The sequence below is a fragment of the Electrophorus electricus genome, chromosome 15 (assembly GCF_013358815.1).
Source record: "Electrophorus electricus isolate fEleEle1 chromosome 15, fEleEle1.pri, whole genome shotgun sequence".
NCBI lineage: Eukaryota > Metazoa > Chordata > Actinopteri > Gymnotiformes > Gymnotidae > Electrophorus > Electrophorus electricus.
In genome coordinates, this window is record NC_049549.1 from 17,227,696 (window position 1) to 17,250,780 (window position 23,085).

General features: G+C 47.2%; 1 protein-coding gene across 6 annotated transcripts in view; it reads right to left on the bottom strand.

The window, feature by feature from the left end:
* Positions 1-1,448: 1,448 nt before the first annotated feature.
* The window catches only part of igsf9ba (immunoglobulin superfamily, member 9Ba), a 51,869-nt gene continuing 30,232 nt past the window's right edge, over positions 1,449-23,085 (bottom strand). Inside the window, exons 6-21 of one of the 6 annotated variants that reach the window (XM_035534294.1) lie at positions 21,344-21,485; positions 20,394-20,539; positions 18,877-19,019; positions 18,650-18,790; positions 18,339-18,458; positions 17,918-18,068; positions 16,984-17,107; positions 13,557-13,732; positions 13,207-13,433; positions 12,637-12,721; positions 12,209-12,370; positions 12,049-12,094; positions 11,232-11,318; positions 8,989-10,644; positions 6,951-7,081; positions 1,449-6,197 (exon numbers count right to left, since the gene is read on the bottom strand). In XM_035534294.1, the coding sequence (XP_035390187.1) occupies positions 5,974-6,197; positions 6,951-7,081; positions 8,989-10,644; positions 11,232-11,318; positions 12,049-12,094; positions 12,209-12,370; positions 12,637-12,721; positions 13,207-13,433; positions 13,557-13,732; positions 16,984-17,107; positions 17,918-18,068; positions 18,339-18,458; positions 18,650-18,790; positions 18,877-19,019; positions 20,394-20,539; positions 21,344-21,485 (3,761 nt within the window). In that variant the 3' untranslated portion in view covers positions 1,449-5,973. Of the gene's footprint in view, positions 6,198-6,950; positions 7,082-7,498; positions 10,645-11,231; positions 11,319-12,048; positions 12,095-12,208; positions 12,371-12,636; positions 12,722-13,206; positions 13,434-13,556; positions 13,733-16,983; positions 17,108-17,917; positions 18,069-18,338; positions 18,459-18,649; positions 18,791-18,876; positions 19,020-20,393; positions 20,540-21,343; positions 21,486-23,085 lie in introns of those variants that run through there. The other 5 variants (XM_027022415.2, XR_003411473.2, XM_027022418.2 and 2 more) reach the window with 5 other exon arrangements.

Genomic DNA, 23,085 nt, shown 5'->3' on the forward strand with positions numbered 1-23,085 from the left:
AATTAAATGAGATAAACATGACATTGGATGTTTAAATATTTTTGCTTGAGGCTTGTTTGGCATGGTTATCTTGGAGCACTTGACAGCTGGCTAATTCTTATTTGTAAGAATCTCTTATATCTCATTCTTATTCCGTTATTTGATGAACATGCCAAAGGAAAGTGGGAAATGTTGACTCAAAATCTCGCAAACATCTCTACTAGTTCATCAAAGGTCTGTTTCTTTAAGCAAGACATCGCACTATAAATGCGCCCCTGCTCTGCTCTCCGACGTGCATTCGCCTTTCACCGCCTGCGACCGAATCAAAAGGTCAAACTTTTACTGGAGATGCCCGAGATGTGTCGCGAGCGCGGAACTGGCACGTGACGCTCCGGAATCGCCTGAACGACGGAAGCGGACGGCATCTCGTTACGCGCCGCTTGGCAAAAACAAACAAACAAAAACAACACAAAACACAAAAAGCCGAATCTCGACTCACCTGTCCGCGCGTGAGCTGAAGGAGTCAGCGTTCCCGTCGCTGTGCGCACCTGTCCATTCCCGATGCTGCGATAAAAAACACCAAGACTAAGAGTGCCGGAAAACTGCAGGCTACGTGGTGCATGCACGGGGACGTATCCGAAGCACGCAGAAAGTTCGTGTTGTTGCCAGAGCTGCGCTCGCGGGCGTGCGCGCGGGGCGTGGCTGAAGGAAACGGTACATGACGTTTACCGAAAGGGCGTGATGACGTAATACTGGGAGTACTGGAAGCAAATCTTGCATAAACGCTTTGAAGATTGCTCATTAGTAAGGATGTTCTCGCAGTGGGGGTTGCAGTGCGCGACATGCATGCTACAACAGATTACCAGGCCGCGAGAGCTGAGCTTGTAGCGTGGGCGGAAAGGCTCGTGCAAATGGTTAAAGCTAACAGACGCCCACTTAGTATTTGTCATATTTGCTTCTTCAGACGTGGTCAGTTTCTTTTAGTGGCTATCAGGAGACGTTATAAATGTTATAAACATATTTAAGATGAATTGTGATGACAGCCATTAGTCCTAGACAATGCACTTCTAAGGACTTTTTGCAGATATGCAGAGCAAGATCTTTTCGACTGGCTGTCATATCTTACATGTGGCGTTTGTGGGTTTGAGTCTCAGAAATATATGAACATAGACTTTTAACGTATACATACTGTGTGACACTAAATGCTTTTAATCATAGAGTTGTTAGCGTTACAGTCAATGGGCCAGTTGGCCAAGCAATCTTGGACTAAAAATCAAATTGCTATTCGGTATTCGCCAGAAAAACGACTTCATACTATAGTTTAATCAGGTTTAATTTGAGTGTGGCGAACCAGCCAAATACCGCCACCTTGTGGTCAACGAGTAGAAGACTTGCAGTACTCAGTATTTGCAGGTCACTCGTGATAAGAGCTAGAATAACTGGAAACAAGCGACACATAGACATTTACATACACGCTTATGTATTTTATTATATCAAAATACAAAAATTTTAGAGGGTTATTGGATGGAACGAAGCATTGGAAAATGTCAACTTAATACAACCTGCCAAAATGTGCATATCTGGGCATCCGGTGATGTAAACAACGCTATTATAACCGCTCCGCATCAGAGACCTCAGACTGGACCGTCAGTGACAATCTACAGGCTTAGCAGCCCAAAGCTATCACAAACCCATAACACATTAGCTAGGACAGTAGGTTCTGTTTGACCGTTAACATGTCAGGGGTCGAGATCATTCGGACACTGTCCTAGTTTTGCGATAGTGCCGCTACATCCTAGCAGTTTGCTCCCTTTGAGTGAGGATGCGGCTCCACAACCTGCAGATGAGTGAACTCGTGGAGACTAGAACAGTTGGGCAATGTTACACAGCTATGAGACACCGTCTACATTTACTTCTATCAGCAGGCATGAAGAAGACACACCAGGCACCAGACTGTCTTGCTGAACATGTGGAAAGTCGTCCACAGGCTCCCTGTACTTTAGTCGCACCAGTGAATTTGGCCAGAAACATGTCACGGTTTCTTAGAGAACGTTCACTTGTCTAAAACCAGTGGCAGACTCAAACCATACAGCAGAATAATATTTTATATAAGGCTTTGGTTCAGCACCATACTGTTGAGAATAATACCTGAAAAAAATACTACACAATGAAATCTCAAATTAAGTTGTTCAATTATTCAACTGTATAAATCAGGGGGAAAAAAGGAATGAAATGTCAATTATTTGTGTGGGGTTTTAAACACAAAAAGTCTCAGTACACTGCATCTGATGTGGAAAATATCAGCAACATATGCTAAAGTCAGCCCAGAAACCATCTACACAAATCATTTGTAAACAAGTCATATACAAATCAAATGCAGTTTTGTTTTGTTTTTTTAAAAGCACGATAACTTAGTTTGAAATGCATTTTCAGTGAGCGCTATATCTATGCATGAGGTTTAATTTTAAAACAGTCATAAATTAGTGCATAATGTAGTAGTACATTCTAGATCCTTAGTGCTGGTCAATATGAAAAACAACACACGCGAATGAAGGAAAGCTGACCGTGTTGCGTGAGCAAAATTAGTAGTTTTTCACTTAAACAAAAAAAGGCTTAAGAATTTCACAAAGCACAAAAACATTCAATAAGGGAACACAAGCAATTAAAGAGCTGATACCACAACTCCTGCAAATGCGCCCTCGTAGTCTTTTTCTAACAAGCAAAAGGGGCGTGTGTACATGTACAGGGTTATTTTCTACAAGAGAGGCGTTATTAGCTCTGGTCTCCATGCACATACTGGAGGAACGAGGCAAGATATCATCCATCGACCATCTTCTGGAGAATGCTTGTGTGGATGTACAGAAATAATACATCTAGGAGTCTGCCTGAAGATGTATCACGTTGCCATGTTTATAAAAATCCCGTTAACAGTAACAGTATAGCTTCTCCACACTTTTTCACCTGATCGATTTGCTAGGTCCATGAGCGATGGAACAGTTGAATTATACCCTGCTTAAATTGAAAAGGATTACACCTTAATTTGCACCATTTTCCCCAGAAGGTCAGCAAATCTTAATAAAATAATACAAGTTTTAATAAAATCTTTTCAGAAGCATTAAGCAATCTCTCCGATCGTTTTTTTTTTTGTTTTTTTTTTGTTTCTGAGACTTTGATGTCGAAGTTTAAATGTCTCTTGCAAAGTCCGGCCTTTTGGGTTTCTGTGGCGAGCTGCAGTGCAGGTTATGTCCTGTCAGAATGGTATTATTGCTTACAACCCTACTCACTAAGAGACCATGACGAGAGGAGTCACGATGGAGCTGGGTCCATTCGTGTCAGAGAGAGGTCTGTGCATGAAGTCTGAAACACAGCACCACAAGAGTTCAAAAAGACATAGCACCAAGTCAGAATGAGTACGATGTGCCTACATCTTCACATGGTATTTCTAAGTTAATGTAAACGTGGGTTTGTGAGACTTCCTCTACGGCATGTTCTCCACTTCACAAAATGTTCAGCAAAAGCACGGCTGAAGGCAAGGCATGCCTAACTGTGGCATCCACCTCACTATGCATGGACAGCAGCTTTACAAACTAATATACATGTAATGTATAAGGGAAAACAACACCACAAGAAAGGAGACTTACAGTCTTTCTGCCAGATGACAATAGCTAGGATATGCTAATCTGTGCTGCCAACTGACAATAGCTCAGATGTACTAATCTGTGCTGCTATCTGACAATAGTTCAGATATGATAATCTGTGCTGCCAGTCAACAATAGCTCAGATATGCTAATCTTTGTGGCCAGATGTTTGACACCATTTTAAATACAAAATGTGGGTCTATAATAATTTTTAACACATAACATTTTAACCACTTCCTTTAAACATACTGAATGTATTCAGGAAACTCTACACATAAATTCTGCTTTTCCTTAAAACACTCAAGTTTACTGCAACGTCCAGACTTCTATGGCTAATTTTTTTTTTTCAAGTGGTCATTTACTCTTTCCATGTTGATTGATTATGGTTCTACAAGATATCCTTATACTTCAAGACTTTAACGGTTGTTAGGATTAATCGTGTCGTTTTACAGAATAAAAAAAACAGCAGGCATGAAGAAACATACACACACACACACAAATCAGTGCTCTATAAACCAACACACACATTCGGCATCAGTTCAAGCTAAACTGACCCAGCACACATGAACCAAGAGCCATACACTGCAGGAGGCAGGTCAGCAGGTCAGCAGTTAGTCGGCTCTAGACACAATAAAGCCTTTAGACGTTAGAAACTGATTAGTTGTACTCCAGTGCCACAAACTGCTGTGCCTTACGAAGAATTACAATGGATAGAAAATAAAAGGTTATAAGGAAAATCATGCTTTTTTTTCTCTAATAGTCTACTTTTAGTAGTTCAGTTCATCAGGTGTAAAGCAATCTAGACAACTTGCAGTTAAATTTTCAATGATTAGGTTCACGTTAACTTCCCATTGGTATATGTTGTGTTTGTCATCATTGTCTGCACAATATCTACTTTACAGTACTGCCTTGGTGTATATCTAATATAACCTATGAATTTATACTTGATTATCTCTATCAAACTGATTGAAACAGTTCAACATTACACTAACAATGCAATTCACAACTTCTAGTTACATTTGTGCAAAGGGTCACCAAAATACAATACTTACATTACTTGGATTTTTTTTTTTTTTTGACAATTACATTTTCAATTGTCATGTCAAGATTAAGCAGTCTGGAATAAAGTGTAAATAAAAAAGTTTGAAGGCATTTTCCACAAATCACGACTGTAGGTAGGAACAAAATGGCCAAGCACAGCCCTGGAGATGTTTCGCCACTCTGACAACAGTGTTTGGCAAAAATTCAATTGCTCCAGTTTTTAAACAATCTATTTAAACACTGATTTTAAACAGAGGATCAAAGGGCAAACATAGAAAGGAAAGATCAGCGCGTAATCCTGTGGTATACTCTGAACTGTAAATTAGTCTGAATTCTGAACTGAATGTTTTTCCTCAGTAATCTCCTATGTAAAGAGAGAGTCTGAGATGTGAGCATTAATTCAATCAAAACCCCTTTGACAAAAAAAAGGCAAATTCAAAAGTCTTTTGAATATCTTAAGAAAAAAAATTTACGCGCAGTCCAGTGTCAATGTCACCTTTCACATACCAAGGATTTTTTGTTCACTGTAATTTACACAATTTTTCCCAAAAAGTACAAAAGGATGTTTCGTATCCTATGGTCAGTATGACATGGACTATTCAGTATATCAAAAAATAGCACTAACCATCTGTGTTTGAAAGTAAGCTTCAAATAAAATGGATGTACATTGAGTTTTGACATTGGAGAGAAACTGGGCCAGAGCAACTATATTTAGCACACGACAATGCACATAAGAGTCCCCTCCAAAAGCCTTATAACGACAGCTCCAAATATAGCAGCACGCCAACATTGCATTGTGGTTCAAAGATGCTGTAGCTTACAATTTCTGTAGTATTCTGTGCTTTGCATTAGATAAGATCTGATACGTGAGTGACAAATCTAAAAAGGAACAGCAATTTTGCACTCCCTGGATCAATGCCTTCTTACTGGAACAAATTATACTAAATATTATTGGAAATTTGCCAAAAACACACGATGGAGGCCTTTGAACACATTATAAAATACTGTAACTTGCACAAATGGTGACATAAGTGCTCAAATATGTGCCAGAATTTTTTTTTTTTTTTTTTTTTTTTTTTGAGGTATCTTTAGACAAAACCAAACTGTCTGCAAGGTTTGTCTGTCACTTGTTCTAGTGGGGCACCTTGTTAAGATTTACAGAAAATACAAGTATATGTAGAACGTTGTGCCAAAAGGAGAAGGTGAAAAAAAATCTAATGTACTTTGGGTCAGTGACAGATAGTTGGAGCTCTATGTCCATTCTCTGTTGCCATTAATGAATCAGGATGTAGTTTTCCCCACAGAATTGGACCGGTCAGCGCAGAGACCCGTAGGTAGTGGAGGCGAAGTTCACGCTGGCCAACAGCGCTTTCCGGTCTTCCCGGTGGGGGAGAGACCAGCGTAGCATGGAAGCTAAGTGGAGATAGGGGGCTTTTCGGAGCGTTTTTTCCCTCCTCTTCTGGGCGGTAGAGCAGATCTCTTGTCGTTGCGTAGGTGCCTGAGGAGCATGGAGCTGCTGGGTCTGAGAGGAGGGCACATCTAGAGACAGCAAAGCAAAGCAGGAGAAAAGACACTGTGACACCGTAGAACAGCAGTGTACAGGGGCAGGGCACACAGCTGGCCACTGCGCGAGAGAAGATTGCTGCACCGTCATGAACTAGAAACACCTGCTTTGGTAACTAAGGCCGCGCTCCTAAAGCTTTAAAACTTCTTAATGTGACAACTTGGCTGTGGGTGTTTATTTTTAAAAATAAGATTTCTTTTGAGAAATAATTTTCCCTTCCTAAAAAGCTAGAGGAGGAAGTTCAGAAGCATACAGTGCGCTCAAGAGACGAACGAGGTGCGTGAGGGGAGCAATATGTGTTTACAGGAAGAACATGAATGAACTGGGATAAAAACGACCTTGCAGCTGGAGACGTGAGCAAAACGGTTATATCATCACAGCTGGAACATGTAATCATGACACGGCATAACACACGTGCCACCCTAAGACACGTGTGTTAGCTAGGAGCTTTTTAGGCCATTTTTAGAGACATTATGCCTTTATGTTTTCAAGTAGACTCAGGTCCTGTATTTCTTGATGTAATCCCCGGAGAAAATTATTATCTTAGGAAATGACTAAATACTGCTTCAGATATCAAAATAAAAGTCAGACATCATTAGAACAAATTAACATGTAAACAAAAAAAAATGTAGATGTAAACAAACAAAAAAGTTGCTCTTGTCCTTTGTTTAAGTGACACAATAATTGGCATAATTGTTTTACTATTAACAAACATGCCAAAAACTGACCTGTTTTTTTTTTGCATTTGGAGTTGTTGTTGTTGTTGGCAGCCACTTTCTTGGCTTTTTTAATACAGTAATAAATAAGTGCTTCAAAGCTCTCAGACTCTGCAGGGGCTCTCACTGCACCTCGAGACTCCCTACAACACAAGGCAGGCAAAGGGAAAACAAGCCGTGTTACTTGACTCGGCCACCAGGGAGCGCCACCCTCCCCAGACGTGCTCAGGCTGAGGTGAAGGGTTCTCAGTGAGACAGTGTTACGTACAGATGCAGACGCTACAGTCTTACATTGCTACAAATCTCTCTGAGCAACAGTGTAAAATTAGGTTATTTCATTTGTTGGTTTTAATTTCAATTTTCTTGTCATTCATCCTTCCCACGGCAAGCAAATAAAGAGTAGCATTGCAGTTCAAACGTTTACCTCATGCTGTAAGATCCTGTCATGTTGTAAGCACTCGCCCTTGTATAATCAAAACAAAACTAGTCAAAGTGGACCGTTGCCCGTAGCCACAACAGTAGGCAACCTTTCTAGCCACGGTCTGACACAAGCCCGTTTCCCTGAAAAAGCGTGTTTTTTTTTTTTGTTGTTTGTTTGTTTGTTTGTTTTTTAAATCATCATACATGCCATCCTTATATCATGACACGCAGATCATGAAAATAGAAGAGTCAGCCAACAACTCATGGGTTTCACAAGGCACAGAAACACAAAGCGTTTACAGACAGTCTCCCCTGCTGTTGAGGCTGTGGAGAGAGAAAGCGAAAGACGTTAGTAGAGGGGAGGGGGGAGGGGCGGCCGAGCGCTACAGCCCGTCACATCAAACACACTCCGGTTACCATGGATACAGCGTACGGTGGCATCACCATGCTGACAGGAGAAGAGATGGCAGGGAGGGGAGAAGGGAATGGTTGGCAGGGAACAGTCACATAAAAAGGAAATTAAAAAACAAACCACAGGGACAACAAAATGTGAGGAGAATTTTAGTTCAAGAATCGCCATTATTGAATTGGCATTGAGGAAGGATATTTAAAGGAGGCATGCATGATATTTTTGGACATGGAACAAAAGTTTAAAGGGGAATACGTAAGTCTGCCTGCCAAAGGCACTCATCCGAAATCCGTTACAATACCACTCAACTACTTGTCCTCTTTATCGGCCAAAAAAGCTGACCAAACTCTGCTTTGATCCTTTGCTGTAAAAAAAAATAAATCGTGTCGCATTCTGCATTACAAATGATGCCTTTTTTAAGAATTTGTCCAATGTGTGAGTTCTTTATTGGGACAAAATCAACATGTCATTCCCCTTTAAATGAGAATGAATTGAGACCCCGCCTGCTAATGTCTCCCCTTTCAGACATGGATTCAACCCTTACCTATTACGGTGTAGAGGACCTGGTCACAACAATGCTGCCCAGATAGCTGAGATCAATCAAAAACAAAGAAGGTAAGACTACCACAGCCTGGAGAGGACAAATGAGAAAATAAGAAATAAATGGAGAAATAGAAATTGAGTTGTCACTACTCTAGATGAGGATGGGCATTGCGAGAGATGAGTGCAGTCTCATCCCTGGCAACGCAGGCCGTCAACAAAGGCCACGCCCTTGGAGCAAGGCCACGCCCTTGGAGCAAGGCCCTATTTGGTGGGAGTGGGAGAGAAAGGTGTAGGGAATGAGCTGGAAGGCATGAGATGGTCAGCCCACATCCGACAAAGAGAAAAGAGTCATGAGATCATCATGAATGCATAAAAAAGAAAAATACTGAAAATAGTCAAAATGCTACAATCTAAAGTACATCAGTGCTGATACCAAGATATCAATGTACCAAAACTACAAAAATCTAAACAAAAAAACTGTTTAAAAAAATAAATAAACAAATAAATGTTTTAATAAATGTGTTTATAATTTAGGCTGTTGTTGAATCTGTTTTTGTTCTAATCAAAAAAAAAAAGAAAAAAAAAGGCAAAAGCATGAAGCCGTAGCTTTTGCAGACTAGATGATGGTGTGATCTCCTTGTCATGTTTTCGGAGTCTCCTATGGTGCAGGTCACCTACCCTGGAGACGGCTCTGAGGGCAGCATCTCCTCACCCGTCCTCCTCTGGGACGGCCGCTGGCCGAAGGCATCGCTGCTCTCCGTCGGGGGCGAGGGAGACTGGGAGGGGTAGCTGGCCGCTGCGGTAGCAAAGGCCATGTGGGCATGGTAGGCCGGGCTGGGCCGGCGGGCAGTGCCCAGGCCCTGGGTGGGAGAGGTGGCAGGGGAGGAGGAGAGGGACCTCCGGGAGAAAGAGACGCTGGCGGGGTGGCGTGCGCTCTCGGGCATCTCCTGCGAGCGCGAGGGGCGGAGGATGCTGGGATGCGGCGGCGGGCGCACCAGGATGTCCGGCGAGCCGGCGTGGGAACTGGGCGGGGTCTGGGTGAGAGGAGAGAGGCGCGAAGGCTGCAGCATCACCTGCTGCGGCCCGAGGTCCAGGCGGCGCACGGCCCGAGGGCTGAGCCACGGCTGCGGCTCGGGCCGCCAGCTGTCCGAGCTCTCGCTACGCAGGGTGCTGGGGCTCCCCGCGCGGGCCAGGGGCCCGGGGTAAGGCAACACCGGTACGCCCATGCCGTTGGCGGTGTGTCTCAACTGCGCCAGACTTTGGGCCTGTTGCATAGTTACATGCGTGGCTGGGAGGCCCTGAGGAGGGAGCGCGCCCGGGGGGCGGCCCAGGTGGGCCCGTGGCGCCTCCAGCTGAAGGAACGCCGAGCTGGACGACGGGGGCTGAGAGGAGACGCCGAGCGCACGGCTACGCGGGGGGTACGGCGGCGGCTCGGGGAGGTCCCGGTGGAGATGGAAGGGGTGGTGTGGTGGAAGGGCGAGACGGACACCCTCCTGACCCGGGAAGGGGAAGTCAGGAGGCTGCCAGGTCTCGGCGGAGCGAGAGGAGGGAGGGCTGTGCACCAGCGGAAGAGCGTGGCCCGACGCGCCATACTGCGGGATCCTCAGCCCCTCCCCCTCCTCGGGCATGGCGGGATGGCGGAAGGGCCCCTCAGGGCCGTATGGGGGTGAAGAGGACATGGCAGAGCTGCGCGGGCTCACGTCGGGCATGTAGAACGGGGGATGGAGCTCCACCTCGGCGCCGCTACCTAGATAGCCGTAGAAAGGGCCCGGGGGGAAGACCCTGTGAAAGTGGGAGACACGGCTTTGCCCTGTGGCCTGTAGCCGACTACCCTCCAAGATGCTCATACCTTCCGTGGGCCTCTGGAAGCGGGGGCTGAGGGCCGGGGGCTGCATGTAGGACTCCTGGCTGGAGGACTCGGGGGAAATCTGGGGCCTGAGTGTGGCCATGACAGGGGGGAGGGGCCCGGGCTCGTCGTTCTCCTCGTCTGACTGCCGGAACTCGGGGTACAAGTCCGACTCCTCGACGAACGGGAAGCCCTCGATGCGGCGTGGTTTGAGCGACGCGTCGCCGTCGTCCGCCGGCTCCATGACGAAGCGCCCGTCCGGCCCGCGGCTGATCAGCTCAATGGGCGTGGTGACCTCCGCCTCGTGCTTGGACACGCTGTACTTCTTGCCGGTTATGGCACGCTTGGTTCTCTTGTACAGTGAGAACTCCCTCTCTTTCCGCGGACTTGGCAGCTTCTTTACGTACAGGCTGGGCGGGCCTACACTGGCCAGCGACGGCGGCCGGGACGAGGCGATGCTCTCAGGGCTGATCTTCCCGGACGACAGCCTGTCGAACAGAGCAGACACGGCAGCTGGCGGTTACCACTCCGCACGCTCACACCCAACAGGGACGGGCCAGGACTCGCGCGTGTCCTTAGCATCCCCTGCAACCAGAGGCCTGGAGCGGCCTGTGTGTGATCTTAACCACGCCACGTGACTCCCAAATCGCTCACTTATTTTGATGACACACTAAACAACATCGCACATTTGACCTTTCTGTATGTGTCACTTTGAAGATGAAAGAATAGACAGTGTCATGATGTGCCATGATGGGAAGACAAAATGAAACCACGAGACACAAGACACTTGGGTAGCGGCAGAGACAGACACACCTGACAGATGCTATCACCATACCCGTTATAACCCCGTTAATCTTCGCGCAAAACGGCTATGTTTGATATTTTGGAATTGTCCACCTCAAGATTGCTGAAGAAGTGAAAACGGAAGAGGCGTAGGAGCAGCGGTGTATTATCTCCCCAAGTGGCCTTCAAACCCAGTACAGTTCCGCACCACAAACAGAAAGCATGCAACTAAGGCAGCTGGGCGCCGGCTAGCGCCATCTGCTAAGAGAAGGGTGCAGGTGCAGGCACTCACTGAGGACTGGTGGATGGGGGCCTGTAGCTGCTCCTGTCTGGCTCTTCCCAGTAGGGCTCAATGCCAGGCAAGGGGGTAAGAGGAGGCCTGCGGTGAGAGACACAATAGAGGGGAGGGGCAAGAGGCGGGGCCATGAGACCGGACCGGGCTTCCGAGCAGCGGCGCGGAGATGGGTGGAGATGGGTGGAGATGGGTGGAGATGGGTGGGAGCATGTGGCTACGTCTACGAGGGCCGTCATGAACGTCAGGATGAAGGAATGGCATGGCCACCAACTGTGGGGAGTGTGGCGTGGGGTGTCGGGGGTTAGCAAATGCAGCAGTTCACAGCCCCCCCCCCCCCCACCTCGCGGAAGCGGCGGTGAACTTCCACGTGGCGTTTGAGCTTGAAGGCCAGGGGCCACTGTGTGCACAGGCCGCGGAAGAGCCACGGAACAGCCACGCGAGATCGCCGGTGAAGGCAAATCAATGCATCCCGCTGCCAGAGATGCGCAGTAAGCACGGATGCATTTCTAGTGGCCGTTCGAGTAGACAACTCAGCCATGCGTCCCAGGTGTGGGAAGGGCTCGGCTACTACGGTCCGCCGTACAAGCTACTCCTGAGTGCATGCTGTGCCTTCCTAGATTTCTCTCTCTCTCTCTCGCTCTGCAGAACACACACTCGATCACACACACACACACACACACACACATGCGCGCGGACATACAGGCGCACAAGCACACCACACGCAGACAGCACGCCCCAGCCAGAGGGGTCCCAGACCCGACGGATCTGCTGAAAGGCAAAGTGTGTCAGATGTCAGCGTGGTGCGGATACTTACGGTGACTCGACGCTCTTCCTGGTGTGGGTTATCGACAGAGGAGGATCTAGACAAACAGAGAGGACAACAGAAGACAAGCGTGACTGGACTAGCCTGTGGGCGCGCGTGGGGGTGGGGGTAGGGCAGCCGGTTCGTTGTGGCGCTCCGGGGCAGGACCCACCTCGCTTGCGTTTCAGCTTGCGACGGTGCTGCTTGTTGACAAAGCAGGCGGCCAGCGTGCTGAACAGGATGGCGGCGGCCAGGAAACAGATGGTGGCCACAATGCCGGCCACCACTGGCCGAGCGAGCCCCTCTTCTGAGATCTCTGTGGGAGGGAAGGGGTCTGAGAGAGGAGACACACTCCAGAGCATGAAACAAGATGGAAGCGTAACAGCCAGACGGCATGCAGTTAGTCACAGAGCAGCCAATACAGCACCTGGGTCGTTTCCCTGCAGTAATCTGCAGGCATTCTTTCTGATACTGTACGTCCACATATATAGCTTTGGAACAGACGCACACTATCTTTTAGGATCAGCAGGGGGCGCTAAAGCTCCACATGGTTAAAGCAGTGAAATCCAGCGGTTTAAAATAGCCTTTTCTAATTCTCACCTGTGCTTGACACTCCCACTACATTACTGCTTTCACTAATGAGATCATCCATGACGGCCAGGGCACGGAATTCATACCACGAGTCCTGAAGGAAGAGGGATGAGCAAACGCATTAAAGTGTCCTTAAAGTGGATTCACGAGGACGTAGGTCAGATCTGTCGGGGCAAGCACAACTTAAACAAACGCAGTACTACAGCACCATCAGTTACATGGATGTGTTCTGTATGTTTCATGTCTTATCCTTAATGACCAAGAAACTGTAATGAGGTATGTGAAGAAGAGAGACAAAGAATCAGTTAGTATAAACCAGTCTCAGACTGGAAAGATTTTGTGGGGTGTTTTTATGTTCTAGCTAAAATGTTTTAAAATATTTCTTCACAAGCCTTTGGAGGGCTGCATCGCCTGTTTCAGAACAGGAAAGACGATCATGGAAGGCACATTTCTATTACAGGACCTTAGACCACACTGACCCACGCTTCATGTGTGCCTTCACATCAGTGCCATGCAGCTAAGATCCAGTGAAGATTAGGAATACGCAGGAATACACGGGTTCCCCTCGCACCCGCTTACCGGGATGAGGTCTCTGGCCAAGATCTCAGTCTCATCAGCGGGAATGAGGTCATCAAGCACCTCCCACCTCTCTCCCAGACGGAACTCTATGATGTAACGGTCTATCGGTGACGTGTGATTGGCCGGAGGGAGCCATGTCAAGAGAACTCCCTGTTGCGTCCTGTTGGCTGTGAGGCACCGCGGTGGGGTAAGAAGCACCAGTGGTTCCGGGGTACTTGCGGGGTACACTGGTGGAAATGGACAACAAGGCATTGTTTAGCCAGCAATGCCAAAGCATCCACAGTTAGGAGATGGGTGGAGGGGGGGATCTGCGGCGCCCCCTGGCAGGTGTAAATGGAAGTGCCACCCACCTACTGTATTCACAGTGACTACCTCACTGAAGGGGCCCGTGCCGAGCTTGTTCTGGGCCAGCACGCTGAACTGGTAGGCAGTCTTTGGCTCCAAGCCCTGCACCACCAGCCAGGTCTGAGAGCCGGGCACAGGGACAGAGAGCCAGTCGTGGGGACCCAAATCTGCCTTCTTCTTGCTGTCGGAAGATGGCACTGGATTAGACTGAAGAATATCCCATGCTTAAAATGCAATGGAAACAATGTAAAAACATACACAGACAGACAGACAGACAGACAGACTCACACACACACACACACACACACACACACACACACACACACACACACACACACACATCCTAAGTATTTATATTACCCATGGTGCTCACGATGGGAACAGTGCTATCAGAGCCTTTCTTACTGACACCGTACTGAACTGTAGATTTGAATTAGATTTGAACAAAGACACCTGCTCTAATATCATATATATATATACAAAACAGCTTTAGAACAACTCAAACCACAGCTGTCACATTGCACTATATATCATGTACACTAGTGTATACATACATCATACACACTGTACAATATACAATACACAATATGAAGTTTTAATGGCCAAACATTAACAATAGCTTATACTTTATACTAGCTGCTAAATAAGACTGAACTACCAGATTGAATCTCAGGTGTGTGTGTGTGTGTATGAGATCTACAGAGGATCTACCACACCAGGCAGGACCCCAGATGCAGGCTGTGCAAAATGGGGCTGGCATAATATACAGAATCATAGTACGGGCTGGTCTAAGTGGGATACACCACCAAAGGTGGTGGAAAATGACCAAGCTAAGATCCTGTGGAACTTCCAGATATAGACAGACAAGATGATAATGGCTAACCAACCAGACATAGTAGTGGAGAATAAACAGCAGAAGACGACCGTGGTGTGGCAATCCCGAGTGATAGCAACATCAGGAATGTGGAATATGAAAAGCTTGTGACATACCAAGGGCTGAGAGAAGAGCTGGAAAATATGTGTAATTGTGGTAATCAGAGCAGTAGGAGCTGTCACTCCCAAACTGGGAGAACGGCTGTAGCAGATCCCAGGAACAATGTCCAAGATCTCCATCAAGTAGCGTGTAGTCCTGGGAACAGCTAAGATACTAGGCAGGACCCTCCCAGGCCTCTAGTAGAGTGTGTGTATAGATAGATAGATAGATAGATAGATAGATAGATAGATAGATAGATAGATAGATAGATAGATAGATAGATAGATAGATAGATAGATAGATAGATAGATAGATAGATAGATAGATAGATAGATAGATAGATAGATAGATAGATAGATAGAAAGGGAAAGACGGAACTTTCTGCTGAGTGCTTCGAAGACGAAGGTGTAGAATGCAGAGCTTCAGCCCATAAACACCAGTCTCATGTATGTGTTCCTTTATTGCCAGTGGGAGAGCAGTCTTCAGATCCAGGGCTATAGTATCACTAGAGTATCTGTGTATCAGTGTAAACTGATAATGAGCTGCAGGATCATTAGTGTATTGGTGTAACCTGTCGTGGATCCAGAGTCAGCGGGGAGCTGATGAATCCTCCAGCCGGCTTCTCAAAGCACAGGCTTAAGAGGGACATCTGGACAAGGCAGCTCCAGGCTTTTAAACATGTTATATTGGCTGCCATTGGTACATAGGTGATGACAGTTTGGACGCCTGGAACACTGTCTCTCCTTGAGGCCTGGAATGCTGTCTCTCCTGGAAAGCTGGAACATTGTCTCTCCTGGACGCCTGGAATGCTGTCTCTCCCTCAAGGGTCTGGATCTTTCGGCTCTTTACACATTTAAATGATCTGTGCACTTCAGCCATGGAGGTGGAGAGTGAATGAAGCTCATCTGCAGTGAGTGTCATCTCACAGGGCTTGGCGTGATTTACACCAAAAGAAAGTCTTTAACTGGTCCAGCAGAGAGGCAGTGAGCTCAGTCTCACAGGAAGTTTGCCCTTAAAGTCTGTTCCCATGTTTGGGAACACTTTGTGCCTGTGGAATTGAAACTTTGATTCCACCTTTACCCTGACCCACGTTTGGTTGCTGTTATGGTCTCATGGAAGGTGGGTTTTTTGTTTGTTTGTTTTATTGCTGCTTCTTATTTCTGGATTTAAAGGCAGCGGTTTGTGCATTTAGAGCTGTGTGAACCTCACTGATGTGCCATGGTTTCTGACTGAGGTAAACCCAGATTGTTTATTTAGGAAACCAGTCCTCTGTGCTTTTCTGTATAACTGGTGACTGAGACTGTGCACTCATACAAATTGCTGGAGGCTATCAGGAACTTATTATGTTCAAAACAGTCCTGGAGCTAGAATTTGATTGGTCTGTGTGGTTTCGAACTATGACTTCCCTGATGATGTATGCTTCCTGATGCTTCCTATAGGCCAGTAAAATGGAGTGATCCGATTGGCCAATTGGATGTCAGGGGAGGGCTCTGTATGCATCCCTGAAAGGGTTGGTACTTTGCAGGTAATTTGTAGGGTCTTGCAAGTATTTGGAAGCAACTGTTTTCAGATAAGCTTTGTTAAAGTTTTCATCGATAATAAAGGTGACCAGAGGTTCCCTGTATGCTTACAGCCTCATATAGTTTCCCCAATGCTAGGTCTTTGTTAGCTTGTGGGGGGGTGACATGTAGTGAGAGATCATCGTTCTGATTTTTTGTAACATTTATCGGTCACAGAGGTGCTGACAACATTCAGCACAAAAAAGCAACAAATAACAATACACGTGTGAGAAATATACTGGAAACTTGGCACCATCTTGGCTCTAGATGTGAATCGCAATAAATCACAAGCGAGTCCTCTGTCCTCCAGCGGCTCCTACTACACTGTCAACCGAAGGCACTGTGCCTTTACAAGCCCTCGCATCACGGGCCTTGTCACCGCATGTCATGCAAGTCGTATTCATGTATTTATTGCCGAGGTGTTCCCTAGCAAAAGTCCTACATTATTTAAGTGCATGAGAGAACGGGGCCTGGCACAGCTTCGGTTTAATATGTAATTCACCAGGGGTGTGACAGAACTGTAATGAAAATGGTAACTGTATTAGTCCTCCACTGCTGGCATTTTGTCATCAAAATGCTTGTGTACTTCAAGCCACTGAACATGGTGGTGGAGCACAACAGGCAATGACTTATCTCACCTAGATATCTGCTGCAGTATAACATTTTATGTTACCTTTCCACTACAAACAGCACATATATATGTATACACGACAACATATCAATCATTTATGTGGAGCGAACGGTGCAATATTTACAGTCAAACGTGACTGTATTTGTAACATGTGGTCTATAACTCCTGAGCTCATACTGTAGGGCTTTGTGGGGTGAGTTTTTAGGGTAATAGGTTTGGATCTGAGGCTCAAAGGCAGGAGGCGTGAGGTGAATGTGGGAGGAACTTACACGGGGCCATACCACACCGAAAAGGTCTGCTCAAAGCCACCGTCGTATCCGGGCTCCCAGGAGATGTTGGCTGACATGGCGGAAGCAGAGACATGGACGTTGGCAGGCGCATGTGGACTGGTGCCTGCAACACAGAGAAGCACTGCTAACGCTCCACTAGTCTGCACACCCGCGAACTGCAAGGCTAGTGTGACTATGGCATGCAAATCAGAACAGCGTCCTAGCCACCATAGTACATGAATACAGACGTCTGTGCAGCTGCTGGGTTTCATCTGCTTTATTAATTACACACCAAGCACAGCTGGGAGTTAGTGCTATTAGCCCTAAACTACGATCTAGAAGGTGAAATGTGAAGACCTAGCAGCCAGGATAATCTATTTACATATTAATTAATGAGCAGCCCAAAAGCACAAAGAGGATGTACTCAACCATCAGTTCCTCCCATACAGTGGAACAGTGGTCGCATCTAAGAGGAGGCGCACACATCTCCGCTGTGGTGAGCATCTTAATGCCAGCACTGGACTGTCAAGGAACCAGACCACTCTGTTGTGTACATGAGTGTGTGTTCGCAAACAGCTAACTCAGCTAATTGAGCACCGGTGTAGCTGTTGGCTCCAGGGACTCACTCTAGCAGCTTAGTCGCAATTCCCAATAGGAATCTTGGCTAGACCGCAATGAAGTCATATGACTGGCAGACTGTGAATTCTCTGAAGAAGCACGCTAAGGAGGTGTGATGTACAAAGCCAAATTCAAAATTCACAGGGTTAAGAGCGTAATTCTGGACTTTGATTCTTCCAGTCCTAAAAAGTCAGTACAAGTGATTTTAATAAAGTTGCCAAATGGAAAATTATATTACTAGCATCTTTGTATGGGGGGTGTGCTCAGAAGCCTTGAATAAGCTGGGATAACATCCTGGATTTCTGTATCAGCCTACCTATTACAAAAAGTCGCGTGCTGGCAGTGATGCTTGTGACGACGTTGGTAGCCACACACTCCCACTCGCCATGGTCCTCTTTGCTCAGAGACACGAACTGTAAGCTGCCGCTTGGTAAGACGTTGTGCTTGCTTTTGCTGGGCTTCCCAACCTTCAGCCATAAACAACAAACCTACACTTAGCTTCTGCCTTTCTTTACATGAAAACAATCAGTCGTCTTTGACTGCTATTTACGTCTTTGACTGCTACCACCTAAATCGAGACAAAAATAGAGACAAGTTTTTTAGTTTGCAGTAAAAGGTAATTTTTTCATAGTTCTCATACTACAGATACCTAACGTGCATATTCACACTGAGATGCCAGATGAGCTGTCATACAGTAAGCCAGCCCTGCGGGAGTCCACGTGATCTGATGGATGTACCTTTCTCCAGGTGATGGTTGGAATCTCAGGGTCTCCAGAAGCAGCACAAGGGATGACGAGCTCTCTGCCAGCCTCCTGACGGTACTCCCCCCCGGGTCTCACGTTAAAGTAAGGGGGATCCTACCAGGGCATGGGGTTGGCATCAAACTAACTGAGTTATACATGCTGCAAATGCTGCTACAATAGTAAGAAGTGATGTTGTTCTGTTTCAAGTTATTTATGTTGCACAAATTACCGTGTCCACATCAGCAAAAAGCATTATATATGAACCATTAGCCTGAAGTGGACACAAGTGTGCAAGGGGAACTGACCTTTAGCACCAGAGTGGCCGGAGGAGACTGTCCCATGGTACCTAGGGCATTGTAAGGCACACAGGTATAGGTGCCAAGGGAGTCTTCAGTGACCTCTGCCACCCGAATACTTCCATCGGGCATCTGACTCCAGCCTGGGTACTGTGCAAGAGAGGGAATGACCTGTGAGCCCATTAACACGCACAGGGTGAGAGCTCCAGGCACAGAAGGTCCTGCAGACGGCTAACCTTCTCAACTCTTAAGGGGTAGCCGTCTTTTTCCCACCGGACGGATGTGACAGGTGGATTGGCATCCACAGGGCAGCGGATGATTCCTGGGAGCTTCCTTGGAACGTAGATGACCGGTGGCATGTTGAGAACACGGGCAGGGTCTGAAGGAAAAGGCCCCCAAAAAACAAGGCTCATGACCCAGCACAGTGACCAACACTGAACACATGAACTTGCACCAGTTTAAACGTCACTAAGGAGTTATCAGAATGCAGACAAGATGTTGTATACAAGCTCGTAGAAGTAGAGTAGACAGACCTCATAGAATAAGTTATGTATGAGACGAACCTCTAGCTAAGGTGAAGCAATGGAAGTTCAAATATTATTACATTTCCATCCTTTTGATTATCCTTATGCAATACTGTCTTGAGCACCTTACTTTAATCAATACAGCCTTGAGGGCTGTCATGATCAGTCCCTCCCAGCTTCCGTTTTTTCCCTGTCTTGTGTCTTTTTAGTTCCATTCCATAGTTTTGTTTTCTCTGCCCCTCCTTTGATTTTCAACATCTGTCCTTCATTTAGTTGATTGTATTTAAGCTCTGCCTTGCTCCCTTAGTTTTGGCTGTTCATTGTGGTTATTTACTGACTCCGTGTGTGCATGTATATTTGAATCATAGTGTTGGTTAAGTTTGTACTCCGTGCCTTTGTGTTTCCTAGACTTTATGTTTCTTAGCCCTGAGTTTTCCTAGTGTCTTTTGTTACAGCCTGCTTCCTGTTTGCCTTCGTGCGTTTTTGTTTGTTAATCATGTATCCTCGTACTCTCCACATTGGTAATTTGACCCTTAACCGCTATACCGACTCTGATTCCGGATTTGCCCTGAATAAATCTTGCTCTTCTCTGCACATGCGTTTGCCTCCTTACCACTCACTGTTACAGCTGGCACCTTACTTTAGCCACACCTCTCTGTATACAAGTGTAAGGATGGTGGAGAGTCCTGGCATCATTCGTTATCGCCACCATGACATGACATGCCAGCATAATTCAGTGTTTGCCTGCTTCTCTCTATTAGCAGGTATTAGAAGGAGAATATGCAGGGGGGAAAACAGGATTCAAACATCTCGTTAAAACTAGAGTGCTAATCCTGGCTCTGTCAGCCATGCCGTGAGTGACGATGGCTGAGAGCAGCTTGCGTGACAGACGTTGGGCACGTGCGGGACGAGACACGATGACGCAAGTCATGTCTTTAGGGAGCCGGCAGCATGGTTGAAAGAGGCAGGTCAGAGTCGGGGCACCACCGGGCGTACACTGAAGACGCGTCCTCGCCCACTCCACAGAGAAGTCCCCAAACTAGGGCAGCGCTGTCTGCAGGGCTGTCGGAGGGCACGGCACAGGCTGCTATCTGTCGCCCGACAGACACCAATTACCCACTCTGATTGCACGCCATGGATGCCCTCATGGGCATGAGCGCAGCAGGTGAGGCGATGGGCAGCGCGGAGGGTTTGGGGTGTTTAAACGTGCCCGTAGAGGGCACACTCACACTGCACTGTCAGATAGGCGGAGGCGGAGGGCGAGATGCCCAGGCTGTTGCTAGGGCTACAGGTGTATTTCCCAGCATCCTCAGGTTTCACACGGAAGATGATGAGGGTGCCGTCGATCAGGATACGCACTCTGAGTTTCAGGTCACTGCAGAGAGGAAAGGAGAGAGACAGCGTGTGAAACGAGCCGTCCAAAGTGCAGTCTTTGTGCTTCGGAGTGTGTAGGGGCCAGGGCCTAGGGACCAGGGACTAGGGGCTAGGGGCCAGGGCCTAGGGCCTAGGGGCTAGGGGCTAGGGACTAGGGGCCAGGGACTATGGGCCAGGGCCTAGGGCCTAGGGGCTAGGGACTAGGGGCTAGGGGCTAGGGACTAGGGACTAGGGGCTAGGGGCTAGGGGCTAGGGACTATGGGCTAGGGACTAGGGGCTAGGGGCTAGGGACTAGGGCCTAGGGCCTAGGGGCCAGGGCCTAGGGGCTAGGGGCTAGGGGCTAGGGGCTAGGGGCTAGGGGCTAGGGCCTAGGGGCTAGGGGCTAGGGACTAGGGGCTAGGGAGAAGAAGTGGAGTGTGATTTGGTTACTGGCTGTTAGTGTGGAGCATAACTACCAGTAAAAGAGTCAGAAATGAACACTGTTATACCTTGAGTGATCAATATGGGATATTATTTTTCTAGAAAAAAAAAACATGAATGCACATTTTGAAAACAAAGCACACAAACAACTTAAGAAAATTAAACCACAGTTAAACACAGTGTGTGTGTGTGTGTGTGTGTGTGTGTGTGTGTGTGTGTGTGTGTGTGTGGTTGTGCGTGTGTGTGTAACAGAGTATGTGTTACACACACACACCCCTGGCTCAGGGATTCTGCATCTATGAACATTAGCAAACCCTAAACTCCCACACAAGCAGAAGGAGATTTCTAATACATGGCACAGTAGTGAACTTGATCATAACTTTACTTCTTGAAGTAGACATTGTCCTCCTCCCAAAACCAGGTGTAGGTCAGGTTCCCAGGGTAGGCTTCTGCTTGGCACGTGAAGAGGGCATTCTGGGAAATATTGACGGTGATGTTCTCAGGGGGTGTCACAATGTATGGAGGTCCTGGAAAAAGCATGACCCTGTGAGTGTCAGTGATGTAATGATTGTCTGTCATCATGGTCAGTGCATCAGCAAGGGGCTTTTCCCAGTGAGGGCATACAGCTCCCCACCAGAGCCTGACATCAAAACTTGTCCCTTATTTTCTAACTGGACAAATAAGCCGGCAGGGACAATATCTTTAGGCTCTGACCAGAGACGCTTGCAAATGGCACATGATGGCTGTCATTCACAGGAGTTTTAAATTATCATTAAACAGGTACTGGTCTTAAAGATGCCTTCTAAATGCTTTCTCTGAAGTGCAGCAAATGATACGGCGACCAAAGGGATTTCAAGAAATGCTGTGACTTTTGCATATTAAAAGGACTGCACAAAAGCATCACACAAGAGAGCCCCAGAACCGTCCGGCTCGAGCTCCCGTGCCGTTACTGTGGGAGATATTCGTGCAGTGTGTCTCTCCCGAGGCTCACTGAGAATATTGCTTTTTGCAAAAACAATATTGCGAGTTTACTAAATTCAAAGAAAACAAGCCTCAGGCAAGCAATATCGACTTGGCAACAGCTCTGTCCATCTCCACCGGACCTCCCCAGTCTCCTCTCTTCTAAATAACAGAGCTGCACAGCTCGGTCTCCCGGCAAGCTCACGCAAGGAGGCGTGGCCATGCTGTTTGGTATCTGCTGGCCACGCCCCCGGGAGGCCATAAACCTGTCCACAGTAAAGAATGCAGTGTCAGTGACGGGCAGGTCTATCACGTCTGCTGTTGCTGCAGGGGTGATAAACGGGAGCGCTTCACCATTAGCACACGTCCACGTATGAGGAGCGGGCTCTGGTCCCAGCCAGCATTGGCAGTGCACGCAGGATTGCACGTGCACACACACATCGCCTGGCTGGGCCCAGTGAACGGGGGAGGGCTCTGCTCTCACAGGCTGCAGAGCTCTGGCCCAAGGCTCTGGACTTAAATGAAATGAAATGAAATTACATCTTTTCCCGCTTCGCAGCACTTGCCTAGAGGATCGGAGAGCTCTGGTACAAAGCATCTCAGGGTTTGAGCCCTCGCTCAGGGCAACAAATTCAGCATAACAAGCCGGTACAGACTCAGGAGTTTCTGATTGGCCTTTCCCATACAGTTCATAGTCTTTAACCTAACTTCTGTCACCCAGCACATCACACAGAAGAAATGGGTTTGATGTAGCTTACAAAGGTGTTATACAGGTGTCATAAAGGTGTTATACAGGTGTTATAAAGGCAGAAGAGGACTATGGCTTGTACATTTGGGCTGGGAGTGAGGGACTCACTGTCACTGCCATCTAACTGCAGGACATTTGGGGATGATCCTCAGAGGGCTGGGGGCGGGATGACAGGTTGTGATCTGTACTCCCTGAGCGACTGTGAGGGTCGAATGTTGTCCAGGTGCTTAGCGAGGGGAAGAACGTTAAACAGCGATGGGTCCAGACACGCTTAAACAACTTAAACAACTAGGCCATTTACACCGCCGTGTCTACACCTACGATGAATATAGCACCCCTACACCTGAGGAACTGCCTGACTGCTTTGTTTTAGGATTCAGACTGTCTGTCAATATTGTGTATGCTGGTCAAGGGAAATG